This window comes from Pygocentrus nattereri, chromosome 26, assembly GCF_015220715.1.
Source record: "Pygocentrus nattereri isolate fPygNat1 chromosome 26, fPygNat1.pri, whole genome shotgun sequence".
In the NCBI taxonomy this organism is placed as follows: Eukaryota; Metazoa; Chordata; class Actinopteri; order Characiformes; family Serrasalmidae; genus Pygocentrus; species Pygocentrus nattereri.
Window position 1 is genome coordinate 6630189 of NC_051236.1, and position 24084 is coordinate 6654272.

Genomic DNA, 24084 nt, shown 5'->3' on the forward strand with positions numbered 1-24084 from the left:
GAGGCTGGCGAATAAAGAAGCCAACTTCAGCTTCGTCACGGGAAGTGAAGCTTTACATTTTTAAAAAGACTTGTAGTCTCCTGCGACTTTCGCCGAGCGCAGGAGCGAACGCGGAGCCGCTGGCGTAAAGACTACGTTTCCCATAATGCACCGTGGCGGGAGGGCGGGAGAGCGTCTGCCTCACCGCGACAATGGCCGCTCCCTTAACGCTGGTGTTGGTTCTGGCTGTGACGATAAGAGCGGTGTTATTTCGGTCCAGCCTGGCTGAGCTGATCTCGGAGCGGGTTGAAGTCGTGTCCCCACTGAATGCGTGGAAAAGAGGTGGGTGAGAATGTCCTCCAGCGCTCGCTCCGCTTGTAGGGGGTCTTAGTTGTGGATGTAGCTTGGATGCTAACGCGGCTAGCTGTCAGAAATATTGTTGTTGTTGTTACTAAAATACTTTTCTTTCGTTTAACTGTCGGCTAGTATCGCAACATCGTTCGCAGACCGTCAAAACGGCTGACTTTTGTTTTGATTTAGTGGTATGCTGGGCTGGGTGATATCGCACATTCAGTATCGCGGTATTTTCACAGTATCAGAAGATTATTAAAGTGGAACTCCGCCGGTTTTTCAGCATGTTATGTAAACAGAGTCATTCAGAGCGGGTTTGGTGTGAAACGGTTCAGACGTCTTTACGGTGGTGGTGATGGGAACCAGACGTCGCCATGACTACAACATAGATATAGACATTTTATTTACCATCCAGAACCACCAGAGAACCTCCACGAGTCTTCTGAGTTTTATATGGAATGTTGATGATGGAAAATAGTGGAAAATCTGGAATAATGAGTTTTCTGTGGGGACTATTTTGCTGCACAGCGCCCTGCATGTCTCCCTCCACCATGAATGGAGTGGAAGTTCTCTAAACTATCTTAAAACAGCATCTCAGTCATCAGGCAGTGAATTCAGAACCATTCCATGTAGGAACTCTCTGTGAGGAGCTTTTAGAGGGGGACGTCTGGTTCCTATCACCACCACTGTGAGCAGATCGGACTTGGTCAGTTTCTCTAACAGAGCGTTTCACACCAAACCGCTCTGAATAACTGTTTACATCTTAAGCATTAAAATAATGTAAAAAAAAAAAAAAAGTAAAATGTGGTGGAATTCTCCTTTAATCAGTCTATAATAGGTGCCCTTTCCAGGCGTGTCTACAGCAGGTGTATTCTGTTCTGTTCCTGGAGGTCCAGGTTGGTGATTTTTCTATTTTTGTTTAACTTAACTAATCCTACGATGTAACTGAAGAGTTGAACCAGGGGAATCTGAGCAGGACTGCCACTAAACGATGCTGAACTCCAGGACCGGAACTGACGTCTGTGATCTGCTGTGAGAACCAGAGAACGTGGAAAAAAGGAAAAAAGCAATTCTGTAACATCCAACAATGTGCTGGTTGAATAAGTTGTCTTATGAGATCCAAGACTAGGGCAGGAACATTATAGCAAAATGAATCATCATCATGACCGATTGCATCAAGAATTTAGTAGAAAAACAACCAACTGCATGTTCCTTGCATGTTCCTTGCAAAGAGAGAGTAATTGGGATTTAGTGCAACGAGTGAAACGAACATTTAAGGAAAATCGTTTGTGTTTTGAAAACGTGGCATTACTGGCTCATTTTTTAAACGCATCTTTTTATTTTGTCTTATACTCAATGTTACAGTGGGCTCTGTGATATTACAGTTTCAGTATTGCGATATTTCCATGATATATCTGCATATCACACGTCAGAAAAAATCTGTATTTTTAACAGATTAGTTTTGTTGTGATGTAGAGAGAGAATCAAATGACGTGATGCACATTGTACAGGCTGGCATTTTTCTTTTAAGGTTTTATTGGTCTCATTCTTTTCATTAAAATCTTATTTAATATATTGTTAGCAGTGTATTTCCCAAAAAGCGGGGGTGGATGCACCGGTGGGATGGGGAGGGGAGGTTTGATTCAGTTCTATAGTTTTGTGATAAAGAGCTGTTTGATTAACAGAATATAAAATAGAAAAAAATTATCGCAAAAAAGAAAAATTAGATATTCTGACATTGTGTAATACGGATATTTCTTGAAATTTCATGATTAACATGCACTATATGGACACCTCTTAATCATTGAATTCAGGTGTTTCTTTCAGTCGTGTTGCCACAGGTGTATAAATCCAGCACCCAGCCCTACAGCCTGTCTTCACACACATTAGTGAAAGAGCGGGTCTAAAGAGCCGCTGGATTCCAGCGTGGTGCTGTAACAGGAGCCGCTGTCACACGAGTCAGTTCATGAAATTAATCCCTCCTAGATTTTCCACAACCAGCTGTGAGAGTATTATTGAAAAGTGGGAGCGTTTAGGAACCACAGCAGCTCAGGAACAAAGAGTCAGACCACGTGAAGTTACAGAGCAGTTCGCCAAGTTCTGAGGAGCACAGAGCATAAAAGTCTCCAACGCTCTGCTGATCAATACCTGCAGAGTTCAAACCTCCTCTCGCATCAACATCTGCACAGAAGCTGCACCGGGAGCGTCGTGGCAGGGTTTCCAGGGTCAAGCAGCTGCATGCAGGCCTTACATCACCAAGCACAAATCCAAGCGTCGGATGGAGTGGACTAAAGCACCTCTGGACACTGGAGTGGAAACGCATTCTGTGGAGTGACCAGGTTCTCTGTCTGTCAGTCTGATGGACGAGTCTGGGTTTGGTGAATGCCAGGAGAACATTACCTGCCTGACTGCACTGTGCTAGCTGTAAAGTTTGGCTGAGGAGGGATGATGATATGGGGGTGTTTTCCAGGGGTTAGTCTAGAACCCTTAGTTCCAGTGAAGGGAATCTTAAAGCTTCAGCACCAAGACATTTTGGACAATTCTATGCTTCCAACTCTATGGGAACAGTTTGGGGAAGAACCTTGTCAGTTCCAGCATGACTGAACCTCAGTAACCAAAGCAGCTCCATAAAGTCATGACTGGGTGAGTTTGGTGTGGAGAAACTTGACTGACCGTCACAGAGCCCTGACCTCAACCCCATCAAAGACGTTTGGGATGAACTAGAGCAGAGATTGTGAGCCAGATGCTTTTCTGGAAGAACAGGCAGAAATTCCCACAGACTCTCTCCAACATCTTGTAGGAAGCTTGTAGGATGCAAAAGGAGACCTTATCTATATTAATGCCTACGGATTTAGACTGAGATTCAGAAAGGCTTCGTAGGTGTGATGTGTAGGTGTCCCAATACTTTTGTCCATATAGTGTATATGCCAATCCGTACCTAACGCTCACGTCTTGTGTGCTCTTACAGTTGTAGAAGGCCTCGCTCTGCTGGACCTCGGAGTCTCGCCCTACTCAGGAGACGTGTTTCATGAAGTGAGTACTGCAGTTCACTGATCTGTTGAGTGAAACATTTCAGCCGTTTTATTATGAGGTTCTTCACGCGTTTGTCTAATCCGTCATCGCCCTGTGGAGGAGGCCGTTCCATATTTGAGCTCCGTCCAGCAGTGAGTGCTGCTGTAGAACTGCTGGAAGTGATTTTTCGTCATCTTGGTGGTTTATTTGACAGATGTATATGAATAACCGATTAACGCTTAACTAACAATGACCAATTAATAACAGCTCCTGTTTGAGTAGATACGTTTATCATTCAAGCTGAGGAGCATCTTGAGATGGTCCACACAGTATTTCCAATGGAAACTTTTCTCCGTGGCGGTCCACTGTGCCTAAATCTTTGCCGCCGCACCAAAAAAAGATCAGCCGAACCAGTCGATCATCTAATCCAGCATTTTGGTGACTCACCCGGGAAGCCCAGTTCCCACCCTGCCCACACGTTATGGAAGCCAGCTGGTTAACGGCACTAAAAGGCTGCGTTACGCTGTCATTTGCAGACGCTCTTACGAAGCTCTAATAAAGTGAGATTACGGAGATATCTTAGCTTCTGATCTGAATTCTCATCTGCAGACGGTTCTTCATGGTTCTTTAGTAAACAAAGTGCTTTTTTGTAGAACCATGACCACTCAAAGAACCCTTTGCATGGTGAGATGGTTCTTCAGATTAATGGAGAACGTGCTGTAATTGGTTCTATAAAGAACCAAAAAGATTCTGCTATTGATATATCAAGCTTATAACAATAGAAGAAGCCTTTTTGGTGTTTGTTAGATTTTATTACCAAAAACAGGCAGAATTCATTTTTACATGAGCATTGTCCGCCCTTAGAATTAATCAGGCTGTTTTTGTTGGACTGATGTGTAAATGAGCTCTGTTCTGATTGGCTGCCCTGGTTTGAGCCTCTCTCAAAAAGCAACACAGGCCAAAACACTCCTTAAAACTTCAGTGACTTTAAAATGGACTTTTAAAAAAAAATATTTATTTATTTATTTATTTAAGTGTAACACAACGGGGAAAATTCACCTTCACGTTTAACCCATCCGTGAAGTGAGACACCACATACACTCTAGTGAGCACACACACACTAGGGGGCAGTGAGCACACCTGCCCGGAGCGGTGGGCAGCCCTATCCCCAGCACCCAGGGAGCAGTTGGGGGTTAGGTGTCTTGCTCAAGGACGCCTCAGTCATGTGCTGTCGGCTCTGGGGATCAAACTGGTTCCCTAACTGACTGAGCTGTGTGTTTTTGAGACTTGAACAGTCGTTAGATATTTCATTAAGCTATTTTATTTAACCAATAAAAATGCACCTTAGCTTTAAATTCTACAGCTTAATAATTTTTTTCTTTGGTTTTGCTGAAGAGCCAAGTTCTTGGTGTTCTACTGATTGGCAGGAACCGTATTTCAGAGCCATGCAGTGTTCAGTGTTGTTCTCATTTTGGAGCAGTTGTCCTCCAGCTAATGTACCGGGATTCACTTTCACTAATTAATTAATTAATTAATTTTTACTTTCCCACCTTTCAGACGCCGCTCATCATATACCTCTTTCATTTTGTGGTCGACTATGCAGAGATTGTATTTATGGTAAGTACGTCATGTTTGCTTAATTCTGAGTTTCTTTGCATACTTTAAAGCCTTTATCAGTGCTGAACAATAATGATAATTCAGTATATCAAGATTTTTTGCATATATATTACGTAGGACATACTGTTTTGTTATAATTTGTCATAATACAATATGCTTTTCTAAACATATTGTGGATATCACAAGCACCTGATCACATACCATCTGCGTGTTTCATTATGAAGAGACCAGAATTAGAAAACAAAAATATTGTGTCATAGAAAGTATCACAGCGATATATTTTTTGCTATATGGCTCACTGATGTTTAATGTTAGCCTACACATGTTTGTAATCTGTCAGTAAAAGTCAGTATTGTTGTGTGGCACCAAAACTGTTACATCGACGTAGACAATATTTGGCTAGGTAGTATCATTATTATAAGGCAAATGGAAGAGAAACTGTGGGCTGAGTGCTAAGACGAATCAAAGGGGGCCTGTGACAGAGCCCTGTGGAACTCCTGAGATGCTATATGGATCATTCTACTGAATTAGTTCACACTGCTGTCTCACAGTAAAACAAAACTATTAAAAAACCCGTTTTTTTTTTCAGATCAGGAAATGCTGTCCCATGTTTTTGTGTCACTACCAAAACAGTTAGTCTGTAGGCGGAGTCTTATTTTATCCACGCCCCTGCATTTTAGAATAGAAAGTGGGGCTGCATCCCTGTCCCTCATGGCCACACGGTGAGCAGTTAGATCCCATTGTTTTTGAAGTAAAGTCTGAGAGTCAGTGAGGAACATTAAGAATCGTCATATTTTCTGTACTTTTTAGTGTTTTAATGTAAAATATGGTGATTTTCTGACACATTTGGTAAAGTTTGGGTAGTTATGATTGACTTGGAATATTCAGTCTTTAGTTTTAATAAAATAAACATAATTAAGGTATAGGGTTTCTCCATATGCATGTCATTTTAGTCCAGTTCACATTATGGTTATTATCATCTTGGAATGTTCGCTAGTTTTCATTTTTGTTAAGTTTTTCGTTTTGGTTTTTGATTTTACTTTAGTTTCAGTTCATTTTAAGGTGCATTAGTATTTTTTTTTCCACAGCAAGTAGCAGTTTTAGTTTAGATTTTGTTTGTTTTCAGTTTTGGTATTATTTATTTAGTACTATGATGAGATCTATGCTGGATAGTAGAATAAAGTGAACACAACAGCAGACTGAGCTCAGCTTGGCTCCAGATTGCCTTAAAGACCATTTCTAATCTCTCACTGGTCTGAAAGGTCTTGTAAGAAAATTGGTTTTAGTGTTGTGGAGTATAATAATAATAATAATAATAATACAGGGTTATTCAAAAAGATTGATCCGATTTAAAAATGATTGATTTCTCTTGTAAATCGTTACAGATCGGTGCAGTGAACTGTGAACGGTTTAAATGAGCATAAAGTTTATTATGTCTCAGTCTGAATAAGGTTTCGGTCTGAACCTCCTCCAGCTGTACGGACGACATCAACACCACTGTCAAACTCATCCCATACTGGATTGAGCGTGTCGGGTGTCGCTGCACTCACGGCTCTTTCAGTGGGATTTCGGAGATCATCCAGTGCTGTGGAACCAGCGACGAACGCTCTGAGCTGCTGCAGCTGACGTGGAGAACGCAGAACGCTTTCTGCTCAGGGGTCTGATCTCCTCTAAGACTGAAGGAGCCAGTCAGAAACTCTATGACTCTTTGAAATCGGATGAATCTTTTCGAGTCAGCCTGTAGTTTTAATTTAGTATTTGTGTCGTGGTGTTTTTGTTTCAGTTACTGACATTTTTTCACTGCTAGTTTTTGTCTGTGTGTGAGCCGTGATAACCCTGGTTCACGTTGCGTATACTGTATCTGCTGCACCCACAGCCTCCTGATGGGTGTTGGATGTAAATCTCATTGCAGTCTTAGCCCAAATGTTTCTCTGCGCATCGTGTGTGTAACGTACTCGTGTTCCTGTGATAGAAGCTCGCTGTTGTGTGAAAGCCGTCTTGACCGTCATAGACGGATGATGAAGAGGAAGGGAGAGTATCTGAGTCATTTCTGATCTGCTGATCTTGTCATGCTGCCTGAGTCAAAGTGCTCGTGTTAAACTTCTCTCTCCAGATAGCAGATGGAATCACAGCAGTGTGTCTCTATCTGGCCGTGCAGAACTACAACAAGAATGTGGTGAGTATCAGAAGAGCTCATCTTCGTCATCGTGATACTCGTCAGAGCTGCGATTGCACTGTATAAATGTACGTCCTGCAGCTTCACAGTACAGTGAGCAGGAAATGGGGCTCGGTACAGTATCCTCTGCAAATATTAGCACCCCAGTAGACCAAACGGGATCTTTCGTTCGAAACATTACAGAAAATCTAACTCTTATTTGAAGTACAGTGACTGAAAGAAAAAAGACCAATCTTATCAGGAGAGAAATATTTTTCTAAAATGTATCTGGGCCACAATAGTTGCCCCTCTTCAGACTTTGTGCAGCCTCCTCCTTCAAAGATAACAGCTCTCCAATAACTGGAGAACACATGGCGAGAGATCTGAGACCGCTCCTCCAGATCCTTCGGATGAAGAGCTGAAGAGGAGTGTCCACAGTGTGGCACTCTGAATCTGAAGGATCTGGAGAGGGTCTGTGTGGGCAACTACAGCAGACAATCAAAACCTTGATTTTATGGCTGGACAGTTAGTCATATTTTATTTTCAGTTACAATTTTGGCTCCCACCGATTATGAAAACTAGATAATTGAAATAAAGGTAACTTGCAGGAAAAAATATAAACATAACAGAAACCACGAAGAAGAAGTAAGAAGCTTGTCATTTTAATGCATTTTTATAAAATAGGTTAAATACTTTAAATAAATAACATAAATAAAAGATAATATAATGCAGGTTTTATTCTTTAGAAACATATAAAGTTACATTTTGATACACCCTGGACAGGCCGCCAGTCCATCGCAGGGCAGACAGACGGACACACACTCTCTCTCACACCCAGGGGCAATTTAGCATGTCCAGTTAGCCTGACTGCACGTCTTTGGACTGTGGAAGGAAACCGGAGAACCCGGAGGAAACCCACACAGACACGGAGAGAACATGCAAACTCCACACAGAGAGGACCCCGGTCACCCGGCCGGGGAATCGAGCCCAGGCCCTTCTTGCTGTGAGGCAACAGCGCTACCTGCCATGCCACCGTGGCGCCCATAGCTGAAACATCTTAATTTTATTTTTTACGTTGTTCAATTAAATTACTTTTATTTTATTGAAAACGCTGTTTCCAAAGTTTTGGAGCCGTTATGTAGATTATTGTAGAGTTTTATTTAAGACCTGACAGTCACATCAGTCTGTAAAGCACTGCTGAACTAAAATATTGAGTCTTAATTCTGAACCATTTCAAATTATATTAGACATTATTATTTGTTAGTGGATTTTTAACTCTTTTTCTTAAAAACCTGTGGTGTTAGAGAGTGAGAGAGAGTGAGTGAGTGAGAGTGAGTGAGAGTGAGTGAGAGTGAGTGAGTGAGAGTGAGTGAGAGAGAGTGAGTGAGTGAGTGAGTGAGTGAGTGAGTGAGTGAGAGTGAGTGAGTGAGTGAGTGAGTGAGTGAGTGAGTGAGTGAGTGAGTGAGTGAGTGAGTGAGTGAGAGAGAGAGAGAGAGTGTGAGAGAGAGAGAGAGAGAGAGTGTGAGAGTGAGAGTGAGAGTGAGAGTGAGAGTGAGAGTGAGAGTGAGAGTGAGAGTGAGTGATTTTCTTTTCAGGAGGATGAAAAAGGCTGTAGGGTCATTTTCCTAAAGCTCAACTTCACACCGAAATGTTAATACGTCTAATAAGGAATAAAAGCCACTGATGACCAGCTGGAATCTTCTCCATGTGTATATAATGCTAGTGAACCTTCATTAGCTCTCCTTTTTTAATAACAGCAGTATCTGAATGATGTGCTTGGCTTTCTGTTATGCTTCCTCTCACGTTACAGTTCAGAAAGCAGAAGTATGCTCTGGAAGCTGACCGATATCCACACGACTGTCTGGAGCTCATGCGCTCACCCAGAGAGATGCACTACATCCCTCTCAAAGTGGCCATGTTGTGAGTCCTGACTCCTCTCTGATATTTTAAACTTTTATGTCATTCTAAAGTTAATTATTTCCTGCATAATTCAATTTGTGACATGTAAACACAGATTCCGAGGGGTTTCGAGTGAAATGGTTCAGCTGTCTTTACAGTGGTGGTGATGGGAACCAGGCGTCGCCATGACTACAACAGAGATATAGACATTTTATTTACCATCCAGAACCACCAGAGAACCTACACAAGTCTTCCAAGTTTATATGGAATGTTGATGATGGAAAATAGTGGAAAATCTGGAATAATCCGTTTTCTTTGGGGACTATTTTGCCGCACAGCACCCTGCATGTCTCCCTCCACCATGAATGGAGTTGAAGTTCTCTAAACTATCATAAAACAGCGTCTCAGTCATCAGGCAGTGAATTCAGAACCATTTCATGTAGGAACTTTCTGTGAGGAGCTTTTAGATGGGGACGTCTGGTTCCTATCACCACCACTGTGAGCAGATCGGACTTATGGTACATAAAGCCTGCTTAGCTCTTGGGCTGTTGTTTAGTTCATAACATCACTGATGTCAGTCATTCACATTTGCATAATAGGTCACGCCCACACAGTTCTGAGACCGGTCTAGTCAGCTGGTTTTTAAGCCGTGTTTTATTGTATTTCTGCTCTGTTTTCATTTGATATAATGCAAGTTTAGTACCATACGTAAATTATTTTAATATTTTATACAGATGAGGAGCAGAAAGCAGCATCACACTTTTCACTGACCTTTCTTTGTTCCTCCAGCTACCTGCTGAATCCCTTTACTATCCTCTCATGTGTGGCGAAGTCTACCTGTGGACTGAACAATGCTGTTATTGCACTCTTCATCCTCTCCACTTTAAAAGGTCAGTGCTCAACACCTGCGTAAAGCACGATCATAAAAGCTCGGATATCTCATGTTAGATTAAAGGTGGATGCGTGAATATGAGGCAGGGACGTATGACCGAATCATTTAAATTGGTTTTACCAGTTTAAGATGCATTGATAGATGGATAGATAGATACTTTATTGATCCCAAAGGAAATGTAGCAGCCACACAGCACATGGCAGTAATATTAATAAGGGTGAAACAATATAAAAAGAAGAAGAAATACAGAAAAACATCAAGAGGCATACATACAACTAGAAATACACAAACAATCTGCGAGAAGATCTATATCCTGAGATAAAAAGGTTATAGTTAATTCATTAGTCAGCAAGCCTGAAAAATGAAGGACAATCAAAATATCAATTTTAAACCTGATCGTTCCAGTTCTGAATCCTGTTTGGCTGATTTTGGCTTTGCACAAAAGGCTTTGTAAATCCCTCACGTCTACGCATGCGTGAGGTTCTGTATTTATGCACCGAGACATTAAAAAGTGTTCCTTGTGTGGAACCTGGTACTGGTAGGTGGAATCAGGCATCAACATGTATATTGTCTTTGTTTATTTATTATTATCATTCATATTCTTATTTTACTTATGATTATTTACTTATTATTTTAGTCATTTTAATTCATTTTTAGTTTATTTTTTGATCTAATTCTTGTATTTTTATTGTTTCTTTTTTTATACATACCTGATTTGAGTCTTTTGATTACTTTAATTTACTTTCATCATTTGATGTGTTCTTAACGTTATCGATTCCTTGTTTTGTATCAACTCAGCAACATTGTAAATGAGGGTCACCCTCAATGTTGTCTGAGATTAAATAAAGGTTGGATGATTGATATAGAGTAAACGACCTGAAACTGTATTAAACTTATCCTAGACACAAGAATCCAGGGCTGGACGATACGACAGTATTTGTCATTATCGGGATAATAACATCACAGTGTGTCACAACATATTTTCTCAGTATACCGTGGATTCGTCAGCACTTGACACGTCCCGCAAGACAAAGAGAGCGTAATTAGACCCGTTTTAACTGGAAGCATTATGTGAAATGTTGAGTATAAGTCACTGTATTCGTAGTTTTGGATATCATTTTTAAATCTTGCTCAACTTTGTCTTATCTAACTTCTGTTTTCTGATATATCACATAACTTCTTGAAATATCGTGACATTAAATTTTTGCTGCATCGCCCAGCTCTAGTTTATACTGAGAAGCCAACAACTATGTTCATGATTATATGACCAAAATTAGAGTTGATGAGATGACTGGAATATATAATGATATTTTAATTGGTTTATCATTTATATCTGTAATTTCTTTAGAATCATACTTGCATACATACATACATACATACATACGTCTGGATGCAAAAAGTATCTAAACATTCAAAATACAGTATATATCCAAAAATCTGTCCAAACTGTGCTTCTGCTCATCCTATTCTCCTTAGAAAAGCACTGACCAATAGAATGGACCCTCTGGAGCAGCCGCACATGAGCCACCATGTCCAGTGCCGAGTAGGGCTGAACAATTTTGGGGAAAATATTTAATTGTGATTTTAACCTATTCTACCTATAGTCTACCTCTTCTCCTTCTACCCGGCAGCTCCATCTCCAATATTCTTTGACCAATATATCCACTATTCTTCCTCAACACGTGTCCAAACCATCTCAACCTGGCCTCTCTGGCTTTATCTCCAAACTGCTCCACCTTCACTGTCCCTCTGATCTGCTCATTTCTAATCTTGTCCATCCTTGTCACTCCCAAAGAAAATCTCAGCATCTTCATCTCCGCCACCTCCATCTCAGCCTCCTGTCTTTTAGACAGAGCCACAGTCTCCAAACCGTACATCATAGCAGGAGGCACTACTGTCCTGTAAACATTCCCTTTCACTCTTGCTGCTATCCTTCTGTCACACATCAGCCCTGACACCCGTCTCCACCCACTCCATCCTGCCTGCACCCTCTTCTTCACCTCTTTTCTACAATGCTACTGAGTAATCAGTTAACAGGAAACTCCAGGTCTACGTGAGTCAGACGGTAACTGGATTTCTGATTTACACCCAACCAATAAACTCACTGAAGACGATGTGATGTAAACATAACGTAAAGTTAAAACTTCATACCGTGGCTTTTTAAAAATATCATCCCACTTTACCTGAAAATATGAAGGCACATCATCTAGAAGACGAATATTTAAATCCTTTATTTCATGTTTGGTTTCAGCGCCGCTCCGACTGTGTTTTGCTGCGTGTCGCGACGTCCACCGTCTGATCTCGCGCACGCGCAGACTGAGAAATTTGATAGAAATCAGAGTAAGAGCTCCCATCCGCTGAGAAATCTGATTACTGAGCTAAAATCCAGCTTCTTTATCTGATTTCTTAATCCGATTTCTAGATCCCAGTATGGTGTTAACATGACCATTTGAGGAATCGGATAACTGCAGAAATCCGATTATGATCGGATTATTGAGTGCATGTATACGCACTCAGTGTTGATGTACAGAATATTGTAATTTTTTAAATTTGTAGCACTTGCGATTTGAAAATTGTTCTCTCTTAAATTGTGATTTTGACAAAAATTGTTAATCTTTCAGCCCTAATGCCCAGTGTGGGATAGAGGGGTACAGAGCCCCCCAGCATTGGGCTGTGGAGCAGTGGAGCTGCATTCTCTGGAGTGATGGAGCTCCATCCAGTACCTCTGGGTTGATTATTGATCCAGAACTGACCATCCAACATCAGTACCTGACCTCACTAATGCTCAATCAAACCCTCACAGCAATGTTCCAACATCTAGAAACCTTTTCAGAAGAGTAGAAGCTGTTACTGCAGCACAAACTCACTATTAACACCTTCATTGCAGAAGAAACTCTGGAGCGTACAGACTTTTTGACATCACGTCACCTGAAGTTTATTTCTCATGCCGTATTGTCCACTTTTGTGTATGTTTTCAGGAAGTGCCTTATTGAGCGCAATATTCTTGGCCTTGGCGACGTATCAGAGCATCTACCCTCTCACACTGTTCGCTCCTGCCCTTCTCTTCCTGTTACAGGTGAGCAGGCCTTTCACAGACTTTTTATAATGTTCATCAAAACGAGCTAATTACAGAAATCTGAATGTCTGGTCTGTCTCTGTTCCTTTGTCTAGAGGCTGTACATCCCAGTGAACCTGTGCAGGAGTAGTTTCTGGTTCTTCACGCTGCAGTACGCCTTCATGTTTGTGGGCAGTCTGGTTGTCATCGTCTGCCTGTCCTTCTTTCTGCTCGGATCTTGGGACTTTATCCCGTCTGTCTATGGATTTATGTATGTTTACCTCTCTTTGTGTATTGATATAACGATACAGAACTGCTGTAGTAGTCAAAAGATTCGGACACACCTACTCTTAGATGATTTTATGTTTTTTACCCACACTTTAGAGTAGTAGAAAAGGCATCAAAGCTATATAATAACATGCATGGAATTACTATAGATAACAAATATGAAATTACTAAAGACAGACATTTACCTTCATCCAAATAACTTTTAACAAGGCACACAGTGTTTAAGGTGATATAATGATTATAATTAATCTATTTTCAACTCAGAATTGTATTGAACTTCATTAAAACTACATAAATAGTATTTCGGATATTTGAAAAAGAAGATTCCTACAGGCATACATACACTGTATGGCCAAAACTATGTGGACACCACACCAGCCCGGCCCATCATCCCTCCTCCACCAAACTTTACTGTTGGCTCTGCATTCCAGTAGGCATCCACCAAACCCAGATCATCATCAGACTGACAGATGAAGATTTATCACTCCAGAGAACACGGTTCCACTGATCCAGAGTCCAGTGGTGGTGCGTTACGCCACTCCGGTCGTCGCTTGGCATTGCGCATAGTGATCTTAGGCTTGCGTGCAGCTGCTCAGCCATGGAAATCCATTTCATGAAGCTCCTGATGCTCAGATCTTGTGCTAATGTTCCATTTAACATCCTGTGACCTGGTGTCATTTGAAGTCATTGGCACCTGTTAGCAGTGGTAGTGGCCGAAACACCTGAGCTCAATAATCAAGAGAGGTTGTCCACATACTTTTGGCCATATAGTGTATGGGGATGCCTAGATTCTGCTTAAATATTACAATAATTTTTTCTTACTTACCAGATAGTTTGACACTGCATTTCACAGTCTGGTCCTGGTGAGAGGAGTCATGGTTATATTTGACAGTGGTTTTGATTCTCCTTATATTGCTGATTTTGCTAATAAAAAATAGCCAGGGCTTTAGGAACACCCCTGCATTTTTAGAAATGAATTCGAAAAATTATAGGATGCACAAAGGTAAGTGAAGGTTTGAACACATTATTTGCACCTTGATGGATAGAAATGTCCCTTTTCTGACAGCATACATTTATTGAATATTCAAGATGATATTTAATAGAATATTTATAAACAAAACTCTTAGAGAGTTGCAGCCATAATGGACTTGTGCATTTGATCCACAGCCTTTCGGTGCCAGATCTCACTCCAAACATCGGGCTATTCTGGTATTTCTTCGCTGAGATGTTTGAACACTTCCGTTTCTTCTTCATCTGCGTTTTCCAGATCAACATCTTTTTCTACACCATTCCTCTCTCCATCAAACTCAAGTAAGTCTGCATCACAGAATAATATGAAATTCAATTGATAGTCAGGGCAGTCGTGGGCTGGAGGTCAGGGAACCAGTCCTGTGACCGGAAGGTCGCCGGTTCGATCCCCAGCGTTGACAGTCCATGACTGAAGGGCCCTTGAGCAAGACACCTAACCCCCGGGTTGCTACCTGGGTGCCGTGGATAGGGCTGCCCATCGCTCCGGGCAAGTGTGCTCACTGCCCTCTAGTGTGTGTGTGTTCACTAGTGTGTATGTGGGTGTTTCACTGCACGGATGGGATAAATGCAGAGGTCTAATTCCACTGTGTGGAAACACAGCTGGCTGATGGTTCTGAATAAACCGTTCTCGCCATCGTTTGTTTATGCAGAAGCATGATAGTAGTGATGAATGAGTTCTGGTTGCTCTGTAAACAGTAGCTGAGACTGCTGCCAGGAATCTGTGCCACGTTCCTCAACGCAACGATCATTCAAGCGAACAGCCTTAAGCTGCTTTTTAACTCTGATTTGCCCCTGATTCTTCGTGCTGAACTCCACATGCTCCAGCCTACTCCGTTCCTCTCCGCCTCCACCATTCTCCGCCAAGTTGTTTTCAGGTGGCCCCTTTTCCTTCTTCCTTCTGGTGTCCACTCGAGGGCAACAGCACAGTTATCATTCCTGTGCCTTCTCAGCACATGCCCAATCCAGTTCCATCTCCTTCTTCTAACCTCCTCGCTGATCTTCTCCACTCCTGCCATCTCTAGCACCTTTCTGTTGGATACATACTGCTGCCATCTGATTCTGAGTATCCTCGAAAACATGGTCTGGAAGATGTCCAATTTCTCTTCCTCTCCCCTGGTCAGCTTCCAGGCTTCACTCCCGTAAAGTAGTACTGATAGCCCGATAGGATCAGATAGGATGATCTGATGGTGTGAATCTTCAGCCCTCCAGTTGAACTCTGGAGTGATCAGGGACCCTCCGATATTATCACACATTTGATTTATGGCTTCATAATATTCACAAGGCCTGCAGTGTGAGTCTGTCAGAGATGAACTGAGTGTTTTAAACAACAGCCAATCAGAGCTAGATTTACACAGGTGTTTGAAGGGGGGGATCTTGGGTGCGTAACCCCCTGTGTAGTAATTAAAAAAACAAAAAAATATATATGTGTGTGTGTGTGTGTGTGTGTGTGTGTGTGTGTGTGTGTGTGTATTAGTATACACATTTGTATTTGCATTGTGACCACTGATGAAGGACTAGAGGGTGACCAACACAAACTGTGCAGCAGCAGATGAGCTTTCGTCTCTGACTTTACATCTACAAGGTGCACCGACAACAGTTTGTAGTGATATATTTATAGGCAGTGGACATGAACACACTGGCATCGTTCCACAATTCCAAAACTTTCTATGTCACTGTTGTCAGATGAAAACCTCATATCGCCACTTATGATGTTTCTCAGTTTTTTACATACTTTGAAAATGCCTGTTGCTCTTTACATTGTGTGTAAACTTCATGATGATGTAAAGTCAGATGACAGCTCATCTGCTGCTGCACAGTGTGTGTTGGTCATCCTCTAGTCCTTCATCAGTGGTCATAGGACACTGTTGGCTGGATATTTTTGGTTGGTGGACTACTCGGAGTCCAGCAGCGACACTGAGATGTTTAAAAATTCCAGCAGCACTGCTGTGTCTGATGCACTCAGACCAGTGCAACACACTAACACACCACCACCACATCAGTGTCACTGCAGTGCTGAGAATGACCCACCACCCAAATAGTACCTTCTCTGTGAGGGTCCATGGGGGTCCTGACCACTGAAGAACAGGGTAACAAAGTTTCAGAGAAACAGATGGACTACAGTCTGTAACTGTAGAACTACAAAGTGCAGCTATACAGTCAGTGGAGCTGATCAAACGGACAGTGAGTGTTAAAAACAAGGAGGTGGTCAGAATGGTGTGTGTCTCTGAATGAATGGAGAATGTAAATGTTCTGCTTCTCTCTGCCCCACAGGGAGCACCCAGTGTTTCTGATCTTCATGCAGATCGCCATCATCTCCATCTTTAAGTCGTACCCCACTGTAGGAGACATAGCGCTCTATATGGCCTTCCTGCCTGCCTGGAGTCACCTCTACAGATGTGAGTAGCACTTTCAGAGGAACACTGCGTTGCTGTTGATGTGGCTGAGCAGAAGTGAGAGCAGTTGGAGATCAGGAGCTCGATGGCTCCAGGACCTCCTAGATCTCACCTGATGATGATAATGATAACAGAACTAGGTTTCAGGAGGTGGGGAAAAAGTCACTAAGTTGCGAGTAATACGTCCATTTCAACACTAGGGCGGCTCGATTATGGCAAAAATCATAATCGTGATTATTTTGGTCAGTATTGAGATCATGATTATTTAACATGATTACTCATTGACAAATCTCATCAGAAACATCGTGAATTTACTGAACTTTTTTTTTTTAATCTTGTCTTTTTAACGGTGGATTTCCTTGAATTTCAAGTAGAGTTCAACAGAAAAACAAATTAAATATGATCAATATGAATTAAATATATACAAATAAATAAGATTGAAATAAATAAAATAAACCATGTTTTAGTGCACTTCCACAACCTGCTTAATAATGAGATGTATAAAAATGATAAAGATTAATTAGACCAAAATAATTTTGTATTAATAATTAATAAATCAGTTTGTGCTTTGAAGGAGGGGCGCTAAAGATCAAAGGAGCGCTGAATTTATAGCTTAAGACAAAACGAGAGCATCAGTGAAACTGATCATGGCACAAAAATCATTTTATCTCCATTATCTTGTTTTTATAGTTGTTGGAAGTCAAAATTGTCACTGAAAATAAAATTTGATTAATCGCCCAGTCCTAGTCTGAGTCCGAGTCACCGAGTTCAGGTCACGTCACGGGTCTTTTTTCAGTTTTTCGAGTCTTACGTCATCAGATTTATGACTGACCGATTCCAAACTGCTGATAGATTTGTTTTATTAGCTTTTCCCTCAGCTATAGCCGGTCGTCTAACCTGGGAATGGCCTTTGAACCAGCGTTGTAAATTATTTTTAGGGAGTTGAATTTGTATTAAATATGTTTACTCGCAGTCCTCCCTTTGATGACGACTCTGTTCTTCCAAAGGAGAAATAGTAGTCTGTTAGCTTTTGTGCAGGACTGCAAAAAATACTCCGGTAAATATGCAAATGATTGAAAATCAAAACATGTAAACTGACCAGGAGAGTTCAAAGTGAAAGTAAGTGAACACATTTAAATATGACCTTTTTCTCAATTTTAGTCCACATGCTGAAAAAAAGCATACAATATATAATGTGCTTGAACTTTTGCACAGAAGAGAATTTGTTTTTTTTTTATGTTAAATTCAATAAATTAACAGTAATCGTGTATTAAAATGTGCAGAAGTCTGTTCTCCGATACAGAATGTGTTTATTTATTTTTGTGTTATTTTAACTTAAGAAGTGACATGGCCTGCGTGTCGTATTCACATTCTGTGTTTTTTCTCCTGCTTTTCCACCAGTCTTGAGGAACATCTTCCTGGTTTCTTGCGTTTTGTTGGCATGCTCGGCTCTGTTCCCCGTGCTCTGGCATCTGTGGATCTACGCCGGTAGTGCCAACTCAAACTTCTACTACGCCATCACGCTGCTCTTCAACGTCGGGCAGGTGGGCATCAGCTTTCACTATAATAGACATAAGATAAAAAGAAATTAAAGAAGGATAATAATGGTTTTGGACACTAGCCTAAATGGGTGTGGCTAAACTGCTGTCGGCTGAAAGGGCAGGGCTGCACTGCCTTCGGCTGAAAGGGCGGGGCTGAGCTGCCTTCGGCTGAAAGGGCGGGGCTGAGCTGCCTTCGGCTGAAAGGGCGGGGCTGAGCTGCCTTCGGCTGAAAGGGCGGGGCTGAGCTGCTTTCGGCTGAAAGGGCGGGGCTGAGCTGCTTTCGGCTGAAAGGGCGCGGCTGAGCTGCTTTCGGCTGAAAGGGCGCGGCTGCGCTGCTTTCGGCTGAAAGGGCGCGGCTGCACTGCCTTCGGCTGAAAGGGCGCGGCTGCACTGCCTTCGGCTGAAAGGGCGCGGCTGAACTGCCTTCGGCTGAAAGGGCGGGGCTGAACTGCTTTAAACTTCATATTCGTTCCTTTTTTTTCTCGGGAAACAATTGAGGATGACTTGAGGTTTCGGATTATAATGAAGCGTTATCTTTAATTGGCTAAAAACAGCGCCAGACGTGACGAGAAGAAACAGGTTCTCCAGCACTAACAGCTAAAAACACAGCCCTCTGCTCTACTCCGGAAAACCCACCACTGCCCCCCCCCCACATACGGGCTCTTCAACATAAGATCCAACCTAAACAGCCCAACATAAACTTTTCTTCTGTTTAAAGAAGCTGAACTCCTTACAGTGCAGTGCAGCGACGACATGGTGCGTTTTGTTCATGTATCCATTCTTGTACTATATTTATACATTTTCTGAAAATAGAAATGGAATATATATATATATATATATATATATATATATATATATATATATATATATATATATATATATATATATATATATATATATATATGTGTGTGTGTGTATGTGTGTGTGTGTGTGTGTGTATGTGTGTATATATATATATATATATATATATATATATATATATATATATATAATGTATATGTGTGTATGTGTTATGTATGCATGTGAGAGAGAGAGAGATAAACCATCTTAGCTCAGCAACTCAGTGACATCCCACTCACTCACAGCAGTGAACATTATGCAATGCGGTGCTAGACAGCATGTTTTCCCAGTGTGGCTGCAAACAGTGCCCTGTTGTACTGGACCCTCGCCATGATGTTGACCTCTGTACCTTGAGTAGAGTGTGTAACCCATGTACCCATGTGCTCTTACCGTGTGTGTGTGCGCGTGTGTGTGTGTGTAGGTATATATGGTGTATTGTTAAGATGTGTTGAAGTTATGGTGATATTGCCACCCCCATAGTAGAGACAGTATTACAGTCTTTCTGAACTTTCTTCTGTTTCTCTGCAGCGCTCTTGTTTTTCAGCTTGTCTCTGTGTGACCTCAGTCACGTCGCTGACTTGTTTACCTCCTCCACAGGAAGTCACTTCTAGTGTTTCCTGAACATGAAGCCGAAATCATTCTCATGTGTTCACAAACAAAGCAGACGAGCAATAAACCAAAAACTGAAGTGTTTCTCACGTCTCAGTATGAGATTGTTTAAATACTGCTTTAAACGCTGTTTTAAATACTGGTTTAGACGTGGGTTGAGATGATGGTTTTAATGCTGATCTAAAAACTGGTTTACATGCTGAACTAAAAATTAGATGCTGATTTAAAAACTGGTTTAGATGCTGATCAAGAAACTGGTTCACATGGTGATCTGACCACTAGATGCTGAGCTAAAAACTGGTTTACATGCTGATCTAAAAACTAGATGTCGATCTAAACTGGTTTAGATGTTCATGTAAAAACTAGATGCTGATCTAAAAACTGGTTTAGATGCTGATCTAAAAACGAGATGCTGATCTAAAAACTGCTTTACATGCTGGATTACAAACCAGTTTAGACGTTGTTTTAATGGCTGTTTTAGAATGTGGTTGGAATGCTGGTTTAAATGCTGGTCTGGTGCTGTTTGGCTGGTGTATTGGTGGAAAAACAGTGATGTCAGGGCTGCAGTTCATTATTTAGGAGCTTGTATTGGTTTCCTCCAACAGCGAGTGCACACAGCGTTCATGAGGGCCGTTACCTGCGTCCCACCTGTCTGTATTTCTCCAGACCGTGTTACATTACAGTTAATCACCGGGACTGTAGAGTGTAAAAGCAGTCATGGCAGGTATCAGCGCTGTAACTAGAACACCTGTTTTAATATAGGACTTATCTAGAACTGTAATATACTGTAGTTCACATTTGATTAACAATCAAAAACCCTTTCATTTAGTTTTACTGTTAAATGTAATTGCATATTTAATCACTGTAATTGCATTTGGTTTAGTCTGTAGTGGCAGCTTTCTGCCCTTTCCTATTTGATTGGATGTCGAGCAGTGACACAGTTTATCAAAAGTGAAAGTGAAAAGTCAGACTGTATACACAAAGTAACGCCTCAGTCCTCTGCGCCACAGACAGCCCACATTTTTGCACTGTCCCAGCTCTGAAAGCACAAGAACCAAGCTAGAATAAAAGCAGGCTAAATTCTGGTTTGTGTGCGCTGCTCTCAGTCGCCCTGTAAAGCCTGAAATAATCATTAATTGTTTTTTATGTCACGTCGTACGTCTTTATTGAAAAACAACAAAAAGAAGTGAAAATTAATTAAACAACTGATATGAGAAGATGAACGTTCCAGAGCACTGACAAAATCAAGCCACTCTGCTCACACTCTAAAACTGGCAACCCTGAAAATAGTATTGACTATTTGCAGCTATCGATTATTTTCCCTGTCTGTTCATCTGCTGATTTATTTTCTCGATTGATCGATTGGTTGTTTGGTCTATAAAATGTAATTGGTGAAAAATGTTGATTGGTGTTTTCCAAAGCCGCTGATGACGTCGTCCTGTTTTCTTTTTCTTGACCGCACCCCAAAGATATTCAGTTTGGTGTCACAGAAGAGCAAAGAAACCAGAAAATATTCAAATGTAGGAAGCAGGAATCAGAGAATTTACATTTCTTTACTTAAAAATAGATGAATCAATTACCCAAATTAATATAATAGTCGATTAATATAACTCAACAACTAATTGATTAATTGTTGCAGCTCTGCTTATAATACCTGTGAATCCGAAGGGTTACGTTTACAAAAACAATCGTGCGCATATTAATCGTGCGCTGTTTGCGTTTGTTTGTTAGATCCTGCTGGTGTCAGACTACTTCTATGCGTACCTGCGGCGGGAGCATCACCTGAGCCAGGGATTGTACCTGAGGAGGAAAGACGGCAGCGAGGCCACGCTGGTGTTAAAATGACCTTCAGCGTGTGGACAGAGACCAGGCCAACCACCTCTTCTCCCTCTTTCACCATCGTACTTCTTTTCTTTACCCCTTCACTCCTTCATTGTTCATTTTTTCACCCCTCCAACCTCTTTTCATCTCCACAATGATGGTACCTCCCTCGCCTGGACCAAAGCTGCTGCGTGAGGGACATTTTCAGTGCGGTAGCTCGTCAGAGGTGGTGGAGCCACTGAAGAACACTACGACGCCTTTTGAGTTCGCTCTGGTGTTTAAATACACAGGAAAGGGTCTTGAAGTGGTGGGCTGACTGTTTACTACGCAAATGTGCCGTTGTTTTGTTTTTATTTTTAGCGTTTTTACCCCAAAAGCTAAACAAAACAAAACGTGTCTTTCTCTGGCGTGCAGTTCCAAGCTTGGTCAGCAGAGGGCGTGCAATGAATGTACAATAGTACGAACTCAGTGACCGCTGAAAGCCTGCTGGCTCACCACGCTGTAAGCCTTTGTATGATTATAGGAGGTAGACCACACATGACTGTCTGGTCATGTGAGCAGTCACGGCACTTTTTCTCCAGCCTTGTTTTTGCTTACATTGCTTTGACTTTCACGTCATCTTTTATAGAACTGTACAGTTAAAGGGGAATTCCACTGATTTGTCAAAATTGCGGCATTATTAATAATAATAATAATAATTGGCATGTAAAGTTGTTCAGAGCAGTTTGGTGTGAAACGCTCCTTTCTAGATGAACTTACTGAGTCAGAACTGCTCACAGTGGTGGTGATAGGAACCAGACGTCCCCCTCTAAAAGCTCCTCACAGAACGTCATGAATCCTGTCCGAGACATTGTTTTATGAAAATTTTGGGAAGATTTTGGACTAAAGTGTATGCCTTCCAATGCAAGTAATAGTAAATAAAATGATTATATTTATGTTGTAGACCTTTTGACATCTGGTTCCTATCACCATCACTGTATTATGCCAAAATTAAAAAAAAAAAAAGGGTGGAATTCCTCTTTAATTTCCTTTTGTCGCCAAAACTGTAACACTTTTTTTTTTCTTTGAGGAATGTGAACATCCTAAATTAGCCTATTGTGAATTAACATGCACTGTGTTCGTTTAATTTATTGGTGTATTTCACACTAATTTGGTTTTGTATGAAGCTTATGTTAATGGAAAAGGGAGATTTAGAGTTTTTTTTGTTTTTATGTTTAACATTTGACGTTTTGACCTGCTGTTGAAGGAGGGCATTGGGTGAAGCTTTAGCATGAGATTGTGTTGAATCTGCTGTCAGAAGACACAATATGAATCCGCACGCCTTTAGAATTGACTGGTGATGTTAGGTGGGAATCCTTATGTACTAGAACAAGTGTCCGAGCAGTATTGGTGCATTAGGCACAGCATACGTAACATCGCATTACCAAGATACACGATCTGCATCCAGAAGTGTAGTATTTTTGATGTTTAAGGGTTGGAACAGATAAAAGGGGACGTTTATGAAAAGTACGCTGTGGATGTTCTGATTAATGTTCAGAGTTTCCCACTGAGCTGCATTAATACAATTAAAATGCTCTCTTTGTATTAAACAAGCTGGTGGTCAGTTTGGTTTGGACTGATGATACTAAGAGCATATTGCGATTTACTGTGACGTAAAGTACCACAATAACAATAAATAGCCTATTTATATCCCGTCATGCTGCCCACCCCCGAGTCCAGTCCTAGTCGGTCCAGTGAGCCATGCAGTCCCGATTGGACATGCAGCACGGCAGGTGTTGGGACTTATTTTAAACCCAAAGCTTCATCGGATCAATGAACAAGTTACATTATGCTCACTGTGTGCGTGAATGCAGACGGGCGGCTCAGTGCAGTGGAATTTTCCACCAGTGTGTTTCCGTCCCACAGACAGATGGACAGACGGACCCACCTATAAACCCGTTCGTGCTCAAGATTACCAGCTCCAAAGTCCAACGGCCCTGAAAAAGGCAGGAGGCCGTCATAAACGAAGTTAATCATCCAGCTTCGCTTTGCCAACAGAACCTATTGATCTCAATTTCTCCCCAGATAAACACCTAACACACTTTTCATCCTCTCATATGTTTGCGCGCCCCTGCTCAAACCACGTGGCTTGTTGGTTTTTGTAATTGGAAAGTTAAAACCTCCTCGACCGGGGACTTAAACGCAGGTTCTGCAAATTTTAGTGCACGGTTACTTTTTAATGGTGACTTTGCGGGACATTCTTAACTTTGAATGAAACAAACATTTTTATAGACTTTATTTGCACCGTTTCTGCTGGTCCGTTCATCGTGAAGTTAGGACTCAGTAAAAAGGGAAACTGGCATTTTCGAGTTCTGTGCAAATTATAATTTAAATGCAAATTACAACCCCAATTCCAGTGAAGTTGGGATGTTGTGTAAAAGAAATAAAAGCAGAATACGATGATTTGCAAATCTTTTTCAATCTATATTCAATTGAATACACTACAAAGACGAGATATTTAATGTTCAAAGGGATAAAAAGACTCCTTGGTCTTGTTGAGAGGTTGTTTTCCTGGCGCTAGTGTGTCAGAAAGCTGACCTCCTCTCTGTAGGCCTCCTCGTTGT

General features: G+C 41.4%; 1 protein-coding gene across 1 annotated transcript; it reads left to right on the forward strand.

Moving 5' to 3' along the window:
- The first annotated feature begins 145 nt into the window (after window positions 1–145).
- pigu (phosphatidylinositol glycan anchor biosynthesis, class U) lies at window positions 146–23109 on the forward strand. Its single transcript, XM_017708443.2, has 12 exons — window positions 146–321; window positions 3299–3363; window positions 4900–4959; window positions 7073–7135; window positions 8925–9034; window positions 9803–9903; window positions 12884–12981; window positions 13077–13231; window positions 14416–14559; window positions 16549–16673; window positions 18072–18214; window positions 21392–23109. The coding sequence occupies exons 1-12, from the start codon at window positions 192–194 to the stop codon at window positions 21503–21505; spliced, it is 1308 nt and encodes a 435-aa protein (XP_017563932.1). The 5' UTR covers window positions 146–191; the 3' UTR covers window positions 21506–23109.
- Window positions 23110–24084: the final 975 nt, after the last annotated feature.